Source organism: Procambarus clarkii, chromosome 60, assembly GCF_040958095.1.
Source record: "Procambarus clarkii isolate CNS0578487 chromosome 60, FALCON_Pclarkii_2.0, whole genome shotgun sequence".
NCBI classification, from domain to species: domain Eukaryota; kingdom Metazoa; phylum Arthropoda; class Malacostraca; order Decapoda; family Cambaridae; genus Procambarus; species Procambarus clarkii.
The window spans coordinates 30,168,130-30,178,391 of record NC_091209.1 but is presented as its reverse complement, the minus strand read 5'-3'; the positions used below and the strand labels follow the sequence as shown (position 1 = coordinate 30,178,391).

The window sequence follows — 10,262 nt, the reverse complement described above, 5'->3', positions numbered from 1 at the left end:
TGTCCGCTCTTGTCCCATCTCTCGTAAAAGCGTTCCGTATGCCGACTTTTACCCGGTTATCCATTACTCAGTCCTTACCCGTTGGCAGGCTTCTTGGTTGTCTCTTACTCTTAACAAGCTACGTACTCTTAAATGTTGTGTTTCCTCGTGGCCGTCCTCTTTCCACCGTTACAGGCGGTGGGAAACTGCTCTGGCGAGGTTGCGTATTGGCCATACTCGCTTAACCCATGGTCACTTGATGGAGCGCCGCCCTGCTCCTTATTGTCCTAGTTGCATTGTCCCTCTTACGGTCGTGCATGTCCTTCTTGAATGTCCTGACTTCCAGGACGAGCGTGTGTCTTGCTTTCCGACCGCCCCTCGCGGTCACCTGTCCCTCGCGGTCACCTGTCCCTCGCTAGAATTCTTGGTGACTCGGATACTTTTGATATCGTTCGCCTTATGCGTTTTTGTTCTCGTATTGGCATCCTTGGTGATATTTAGCGCCCTCTGATTATTTTGCGCATTTGATGGTGCTACATAGCCTTCCCGGTTTGGTGCCTTCTTTTGATAATTACTTACTTGTTGTGCATTAGTAGGGTGGTAATGTTACTGGTGAGGTGAAGCATTAAGGACACTGGCATAGGATATGGAGTTGGCTGATACTGTTTGGTGATGGGATGGGTTATGGGTGATTAAAGAAGAATGAGGGTGTGCATGAGTGCGAGGTTGGTTAGTACGAAGAGTTTTCAGAGTTTTTCTCAGAAGGCAAGATTTTTCAAATGCTGAATGAGCAGAGCACCTTGGTAATTAATGCATTTTAGGGTGGGGGGCAGAGAACCGAGTATAAAAATGGCCTTCTGTAGAGCATTTAGAGCAAATTTGTGGGCTTTTACATTTTTATTTGTAACATTTGAAACATTGCAGCAAAGGAAGATAGTCAACTGAACAAATGAGATAGGGAAGAGTGCTGGTGTTGAAGATTTTGATACCTTGATTCAAGAGTTTTTGAGTATCTGCAGAGGAAGAACATTGGATCTTAAGGTGTTTTGTATTAGGCACCGAGTATATATCCATTACAGTAATAGCATTCCTGTGTGAAATGTCCTGAGAAAGATTGATAGTATTAGGTGCTGATAGAACAGAGCTGGCGACATTTCGTACAAGGACAGAGCATTTAGATTTTTGTTCAATAGTGAGGACAGGAGTCGGAGAAGCTTGGGCGAGTTTACTTAAAGCAGATTCCCTAAAACAGGCAAAAGGTCGTCTTCTGAGGCAATGAGAAATTTGATGCTGTTGGTGTTGGCGTGTTTGATATTAGTGGAAGGGGTGCCAGTGGCATTGAAGTGCAGTGTCCCCCAGTGGGTGGCGGCCTGGTCTGGTGGGGACGTCGTTGTAGCAGAGGAGTTGGGTAGCACAGGGAACGTCGTTGCCTGTGTGTTGAAGCTCGCCGGCTGATTGGTTGTTGGTGTGGCTGGTGCCGATTTCGTAATTTCTTAGTTGTATGTGGCAGTCCATAGAGACGGCGGTTTGTGCTCTCATAGTTGAGACACTTTTTGATGGCCGATTGGCAGTCTTTAAAATTATGGTTTTGAGTTAAAAAAATTCAGGGCTGCAAGAAATATTCCCATAAATACTGCTTACTTAACTTTGATAATCAGAGTAAAAATTAACAATTTCCTATAAACTTTTTGTAGGTTTCCTATAAACATTATATTTTAAATGTCTGGTAGCTCTGACTCTGATGTCCCTTGGGATTTAGCTGGCTTGAAGTGACCTCGTGGCTGTGACTGCTTTCTATCCCCCCCTCCTTGTGTGATGGCTATAGCATCCTTTTATATTTGTTTAATAATTTCCTCTCTGTTAACCACTAAACTTGTCAGGATATCATCTTCACATTCTACGTAGATTTGTTCTGATATATTCATAAAGGTCTTTGATACTTTCTTAGAATTTAGTAATTTAAATTCTCTTTGTCATCTGTTATTTGACTTCTTTGTTAATGTCCAGGTGTTGTCTGTAATCTTTGTTTCATCTATCTGGTGAAACCCCAGAAGGCTTTCATTGCTTGCCCTGCAAAGTGTACATAGTGTTTTGTTTCGTTTTTTACAAAGATTTTGTCATAATAATTATCAAAAGAAGGCACCAAGCCGGGAAGTTATGTATCAAAATTGTCATAATTCGTTTGTATTAAGCCTTCTGTTTTCTGATAAAGTTCTTTAGTGCCATGGTTACCCATATTGGGTCACAACTATTTGATCTAAACAATCTATAGTGCACCATGTTCCCGAACTTTATTTGTAATTAAAACATTACATCGTGATCCAGTGACCCCATCAGTGATCTAGTGACCCCATCAGTGATCTAGTGACCGCCATCAGTGATCTAGTGACCGCCATCAGTGATCCAGTGACCGCCATCAGTGATCCAGTGACCGCCATCAGTGATCCAGTGACCGCCATCAGTGATCCAGTGACCGCCATCAGTGATCCAGTGACCGCCATCAGTGATCCAGTGACCGCCATCAGTGATCCAGTGACCGCCATCAGTGATCCAGTGACCGCCATCAGTGATCCAGTGACCGCCATCAGTGATCCAGTGACCGCCATCAGTGATCCAGTGACCGCCATCAGTGATCCAGTGACCGCCATCAGTGATCCAGTGACCGCCATCAGTGATCCAGTGACCGCCATCAGTGATCCAGTGACCGCCATCAGTGATCCAGTGACCGCCATCAGTGATCCAGTGACCGCCATCAGTGATCCAGTGACCGCCATCAGTGATCCAGTGACCGCCATCAGTGATCCAGTGACCGCCATCAGTGATCCAGTGACCGCCATCAGTGATCCAGTGACCGCCATCAGTGATGCAGTGACCGCCATCAGTGATGCAGTGACCGCCATCAGTGATGCAGTGACCGCCATCAGTGATGCAGTGACCGCCATCAGTGATGCAGTGACCGCCATCAGTGATGCAGTGACCGCCATCAGTGATGCAGTGACCGCCATCAGTGATGCAGTGACCGCCATCAGTGATGCAGTGACCGCCATCAGTGATGCAGTGACCGCCATCAGTGATGCAGTGACCGCCATCAGTGATGCAGTGACCGCCATCAGTGATGCAGTGACCGCCATCAGTGATGCAGTGACCGCCATCAGTGATGCAGTGACCGCCATCAGTGATGCAGTGACCGCCATCAGTGATGCAGTGACCGCCATCAGTGATGCAGTGACCGCCATCAGTGATGCAGTGACCGCCATCAGTGATGCAGTGACCGCCATCAGTGATGCAGTGACCGCCATCAGTGATGCAGTGACCGCCATCAGTGATGCAGTGACCGCCATCAGTGATGCAGTGACCGCCATCAGTGATGCAGTGACCGCCATCAGTGATGCAGTGACCGCCATCAGTGATGCAGTGACCGCCATCAGTGATCCAGTGACCGCCATCAGTGATCCAGTGACCGCCATCAGTGATCCAGTGACCGCCATCAGTGATCCAGTGACCGCCATCAGTGATCCAGTGACCCCCATCAGTGATCCAGTGACCCCCATCAGTGATCCAGCGACGGCCGCCCTGTGATCCAGCGACGGCCGCCCTGTGATCCAGTGACCCCCACCTGTGATCCAGTGACCCCCACCTGTGATCCAGTGACCCCCACCTGTGATCCAGTGACCCCCACCTGTGATCCAGTGACCCCCATCAGTGATCCAGTGACCCCCATCAGTGATCCAGCGACCCCCATCAGTGATCCAGCGACCCCCATCAGTGATCCAGCGACGGCCGCCCTGTGATCCAGCGACGGCCGCCCTGTGATCCAGCGACGGCCGCCCTGTGATCCAGCGACGGCCGCCCTGTGGGATATTTGGGGCTTGACTCTATTTAATTATTAAAGTAATGAAATCAATTACGAAGGACCACCCGCTTTTAAGAAAAGAGGGAAACTAATAAAAAGTGATCATTAGAAACTCCAAGAAGAACCAGTGTCTATGGCTAAATATTAGGAAGTATAATCACTTAAATAATTAATGGGCTGTATAGATAATTAACTTGAATCAAAGCCTCAAACACCTACATTGGGGGGTTATTGCTAGAACTTCATATACGTCTAGGAACTAGTGTGGTTCGTGCACCAGTTCATTGTGTAATAACTAATCTTATGACCAAATTAAAGAAATCTATTGAAGATTATCACCAGTAATTGTAAAGATCATTAGCATCAGAAATTAATCATTGTAATAAACACGGATTATCTCCAGTGTACATGATCAGTATCCAATTAAATATGATATTTACTCTAAAATTCATTATTTCTATAAGTGAGTACAAAAAGTCTTAGCTTTAAGACGATTTCAATGACATAATTCACGACTCATCCTCGGGATCTCCGGAATTCCTCGTAGAAACACTTGGAGGTGAATAACACGGAGTAAGGTAACAGCTCGTTGACTCCTCACATGCGAGCTGTAATTTAATTTTAAGGGATATTACGTAGCATTGAACTAGGCTACTGAATTATCTATATTCATGAAAATGGAAAACAAATTTGTTATGGTACTAACATTGGATTTGTTATGGTCACTCGATCTAACGACAAGCTGCCCCGACATATACAATCTCTAATGATGCATCAAAAGGGAATTATATACTTAGCTAAGGGTACAGATTATGTTGAAGCTTGCCGAAACCGCGTCCCAAGCTCAAACTCCCGCAATGTCGTACACGTGGTTGATAGCTTGGCTTGAATGTCGACGCGTTATTAGTTGGCCGGTCACTGCAGATCACGTAGAATAATATTAACGCATTCTATGTTGAGTACCAGGGTAATTCTTGCTGATAATCTCAACGTCACGTGTCTCACTCTGACACCACGACCTTGTTGCTCAATTCCGCAACAGGAGACTTCCACGCCACACACCATGGCATCTCGTCCACAACGATGGCTTCTCCTCCCTCTCCCACTAGCGTCCCGCATTCGCCACAGAAATTATTTATCACGAATAATATTATTTCGCGCAATTGTGGCTGAAATGCTTTAATAAAGACTGGGTTGTAATTCTAGGGAGTTAAATATTATTACTTTCTCGTCTTATGGTAGTAAACAAGAAATGGAGAAGATTTTAGTTTTCTCCATGGCATTCACGCGTGACGGTAAAATTATTACTTGATAACAATTGTAACTAAAAACTCTCGATTTGGAATTATTTGGGAGTTATGTTATCCATAAATAATTATCACACGGAATACTGATGATTTTAGAGAATCACATTAAATTCTCTAACACATTGGATATAAATGTGTTTAACTAGGTATAATCTGACGCAATACTGGGCTTGGTTTCGTAAGAATTCCAGCATACTTATACAGATATAATAGTTCATGTGAACATCACTGTTAGTAAATTTTAGTAACTACAGTAATTAGTATATTTTAATACTAGTTTATAATAATACAATAGTATTGTATTAGTGTTGGAAATTTCCAACACGCCCTGTGATCCAGCGATGGCCGCCCTGTGATCCAGCGACGGCCGCCCTGTGATCCAGCGACTCAAGAACTGACCAACTTTCATGTTAAAGTCTGCCAAATCCATAATTCCCAAAGACCTCCAAATTATATGAATCTGATGTGAGAATAATCTGGCACCTTAAGTTTCTCTCAAATAATTTTTCTGAGTCTTGTTTACGTTCCCTAAGTAGCACATCCCTTTTAAGATGCTACTTATCAGTGTCTCCCTGTTAAACAAGTCTATATTATCTTACTGTGTTGGCACAATATTATTTTGCTTAATAAAGTGGTCATAAATTACCAAAAAAATCCTGTTGGGTAAGTAAAATTTATTGTACTAAAATTGGTAACAATGTTCAGTGTTAGACCTAGAAGCAATAGATATTAGTTCTCATAAAAGCTGTCTTCTTTCGAAGTTTGGTGGATTATGTTTAACACCTATCATTAGGTAGATAATTTTCCATTTAATTCTCTCCAGTTTGTGTAGCTCAGTTTTGAGTCCCACTCCCACATTACATCTAATACTTTAACGTATTGCGACTGCTCCCTCCTCGACGGAAAAATATTTGTGTAAAAGAATTGGTATCCTATAATACTGTATTGTTAATTGTTGTGTTTTCCTCGTACAATGGCGTTTGGTAGTAGTGTGCTCTTTTGTGTGTACGGTCGTGAACGGAGAAACCCAGATTAGTTCTGAATACAAAATTTACCCTACTGTATATAATTAGCCTCATTAAATAGTTTACTACAACCAAACTATTTTTCATGCATGTATTGCCTCGTTGGTCGCCAGGAGGGTCGGACGTGCTCCCCTGACCTGCCAGTTGCTGCCTGTAGTTGCGAGGGGGCGGGTGTAGTTTGAGGTGCGGAGCGCCTACTAGCAGGGGGGCTGGCTGGCGATTTGGCAGGAGCCGGGGGTACCCGTGTTAGGTTGGTTGAAACTGTCCGGCTGGATTTTTCTGGTGCAGTGGACTGGCCCATTGTGGAGATTGCTATCCTGGACGTGCTTCGTGTTGACGTCTCTGAACTACTGGGGCTTGAAAAGATCTCGCCTACCCGTGTGGCGGTGTCGTTTGCCACGTCCCCGCTTTACCAGGAGTTTGTGGCACGCTGGGATGCACGCTCGCATCCTATTCCTGATTCGGCTGTGACTGTGGAGATATCGGATCCCTGGGCCTTTGACATTTGGTATCCCTGGATCCCGGGCTTTGACATTTGGGATCCCTGGATCCCGGGCCTTTGACATTTGTGAGTGTTCACGGTGTGCCAGTGACCTTCCCCGAGGCAGAGCTTGTCTCAGTGTTTACGCGGCTTGGTGTGGTGGTGAAGCACCGTTTCAACATTTTGGGTGCGGGCTGCCTGAAGGGGGTCCGGCTGGGTACATGCGCACATGTCATGCGGCTCACGAGCCTGATACCATCTAGATTTTCGTTTCGTGGGCTTTCTATGCGGACCTTCTATCAAGGTCAAACACGCACATGTGTCCGGTGTGGTGCTGAGGGCCACGTAGTGGCTGGTTGTGACTCTCCTCGTGCTGAGGCTCCTTCAGTTTTCCTGGAGGATGATTTTCCCCGTTTCTGTGCGTGGGGATTCCCCGGTGTATCCTCGCTCTGTGCAGGTACCTGGTGTGGTTCCTGTGGCGGTTCTGGCTGTCGCTCCAGCTGGGCCTGATCTGTCTGCCACACCGGTGTGCTCTGAGGACCTAGGGTGCCTGCTTCAGACCTTCGCCGTTCGGTGGTTGTGGAGGTGCATCCACATCCGGTTTCTTCCGTGGTGACCTTATATGGAGCTGTAGGGGTGGCGCCTGCATCTCCTGCTGAAGAACATGTGCTTCCCGGGGCTGTCGGGGCGATGGTGTCTCTCTCTCCGCCCACACCCTCTGCCTCGTCGCCTGTGGTCGTTTCCTCGTTGGCGTGTGCATCTTCTCCTCTGCCGGTTCCGTCGCCCTCGCTGGATTCCTCCCATGTGCTGGAGTCTTCCCTTCCGCCTGCTCTGTGTCTTCCTTCTCCAACTCCGGTCTCATTGAATGGTGGTGGCTTTTTGCCCCGTGTCGTTGAGGCTGTTGTTCTTCGTGATAGTGCTGCCCTGGCTTTGGGGCCGCCTGCCGATGGTTTTTCTGGGACACCGTTTGCAGGGGGTGACAGTTCCGACGATCAGTAGCCTATTTCTAAGCGCCGTCGTTCGGCTCAGGATGCGTCGCCTCGCCGGACGTGGGCAGAGGAGCGTGATACGATGGATGATGATGCTGTGGATGTCGCTGTGTTGCCTCTTGTGGTGCCTGACACTGTGCCTCCTGCTTGTGGCTCTCCTCAGTGGGCGGTTGCTCCTGGTGATTGTGACATGGTAGTGGTGTTGTCAAAGGATGTGCGACGGGGATCTCTGCTCCTGTTCCAAGTGGTGGGGACACTGGGGCACCTGCGGTGCCACCCTCTGCGGGGCTCGGTGCGATGCCCAGCGTGGAACAAAGTGCGCGCCCTAGTGGGCAGCCCGATGTGAGGCCTTGTGACCGGCATCCTAGGGGGTAACCCTTACCTGTCATCCTCCCATCCGGAGAGGTGGCCGACGGATCTGGTATACCTATGTGTGTTGAGATTGATGACCGAATGCGTCCTGTTTCCTGGTGCCCTTCTACCATCTGGGTTCCGCGGATGCGGTGTTTCATCATTGGTGTGCCGGATTTGATGCCTCGGCCTACTGCGGATCCTGGACGTCCACTTCCTGACACTAACTTGTTTGGGATGATTACTGCTTATGATTTTCGGCTCGGGAGTACCCGGAGAAGTATGAGTGATCCGTGTGATTGGTTTCTGTGTTGTGTTGTGTGTGGTGGTTGCCCGGTGCCTGCGTGCACTGGTGGGTATCCTTGTCTGTGCGAGTGGTGTGGGTGTTTGTTCTTGGCTTCTGTGTGACCTGTTTTGCTGTATTTGCGATTTGTGTGCTTTGCCTTTGTTCGGTGTGGGTGTTTGTGCTGTGGTTGTGTGCGGATTTGGTGTGGTTGTGTATATTGTTGTTCCGTGTGTTGGTCCAATGTGTGTGTGTGTAATTTTATACTTGTCACTGCTTTATTCTTTATGTATTTTGTTATTTATGTTTGTGTGAAATTTTTGGATTTAGTGTTTATTTGTTGTTGTCGTCCTCATTTGTGTCCGGTTATGCTCCTCTGTGTGCGGAGTCGGACTGCCCGTGATTGTTTTACTTTACTCCCCTTTTCTGTTCTGGGGTGGTTGGTTTTCTATACGTTTGTTGTAATTTTGTGCATTTTTTCTTGTACGTTTTTGTAATTTTCATTGTACTTAATTTGTTATGTGTTCTCTGCCCTATGCTGTGACCTTTTGGATGTATTTAATGTCTATTTCATGGTGTTTGCTTTGTTTCATGTATAAGCCTGTTGGTTTGTTTTTATGTTTTGCATTTGTTCCCTGTTTTTGTACCTTGGTTTTTTGGTATATAAAAAAAAATTGTTTCACCAACTAGATCCTTAAGGCGTACTAATAGGTTTGTAATGGAAATCACATGAGAACATATGGAAGGTGATTAAAGGCCGTCGGGTTTTCTAATTTCATTATATAAAATACTGAAAATAATTAACAAAACATCCAATTTTGGTTAAATTGCCTACCCATTGACAATAAACGCACTGGACCTACCTGTCCCTCATATACAACTAATAACCTCAACTTAAGTCCCTAACCCCGAACCATCACTAAAACACTCCTTACCCGGTTAGTCTCCCATATAATACTCGCACATTGCAGGCTCGTCTCAACATGTGGGAACCGACCTGTGAGATTTATATTTATTTAATTTATATGAATTTATATAGAATTTATATTTACGTTAATTTGTATACCTCGATAGCAATTTGTATGATGTTAAGTGGACTGTATTTCTGCAATAATCTCACAAATCGATCCTCTACACATTAGGTGGGGTTTATATTGAATTTATATATATGCAGCCAATCAAACTACAGTATTAAACTACATATATTGTTAAACATTGAAGAGGTTCCTTATCTTATTGTACAGCAGGCCTTAGTCCACCAGATATAACTAGGATGTAGACACCGAATTATCCTCTTTGAGGTAGCTTCCATCACCCAGTAACTGGTACACAAAGCATGCTTCCTCGTCTTGATCTGTCAAAAGGGCGCTAGCTATAAAGCCAGACTCCTAATATATGACAGCTATATCAGAGAAAACACTGTACATTGAACCGTAAAGACCTAGGCTTAATTACCTTTTATTAAGAGGCAGTTCGTATTCTAACCAGCTCGCCCGTATCTAATGACATTAATGGCCATAAATGATAGATAAATGGGTTTCAGCAGAACACTTAACTTGTATTTGTTGACAGCGTGTTGATGATGGTACACCTTTGGTTTCCATAACACTTCGTCGAAGTAAAATTAACAGGAGCCGTATTTGCTCCCGAGAGCCTCTGTGGTCTAAGTACAACAATAATGGCTGACCACTCCCTCCTCACTGACACTACTGGCCTACATTGTCCAGATGACAGTAAGTGATAGAAGGGTCACATTTACTCTATTTTAATTCTGATAATTAAGTTAATTTATATGAGATGTTTTTATGATGGTAAAGTCCAAAGACTAATGTATTTAAGAATAATTCCCACCATAATAGGTGGTGAATTTATAATAGTATGTGGTAATGATATCCCGTTTTCTAAAGATGGAAATTCCACTACAAGTTACATTTTCTATGGGTTAACTTGTTTATACAACACTGCAATATTATCTGCCTGTATGATATTATTAA

The 10,262-nt window shown here is 45.3% G+C and overlaps 1 protein-coding gene across 1 annotated transcript; it reads left to right on the top strand.

The window, feature by feature from the left end:
• Window positions 1-681: 681 nt before the first annotated feature.
• LOC138353937 (calphotin-like) lies at window positions 682-3,558 on the top strand. Its single transcript, XM_069307370.1, has 2 exons — window positions 682-704; window positions 2,757-3,558. Exons 1-2 carry the CDS (start codon window positions 682-684, stop codon window positions 3,556-3,558), a joined length of 825 nt encoding a protein of 274 aa, XP_069163471.1.
• The last annotated feature ends 6,704 nt before the right edge of the window (window positions 3,559-10,262 follow it).

Coding starts and splice junctions, on each gene's coding strand:
- LOC138353937 (XM_069307370.1), top strand. CDS start 682: ATGAGGGTGTGCATGAGTGCGAG. Junction 705..2,756: donor AGGGTGTGCATGAGTGCGAG/GTTGGTTAGTAC, acceptor GACCGCCATCAG/TGATCCAGTGACCGCCATCA.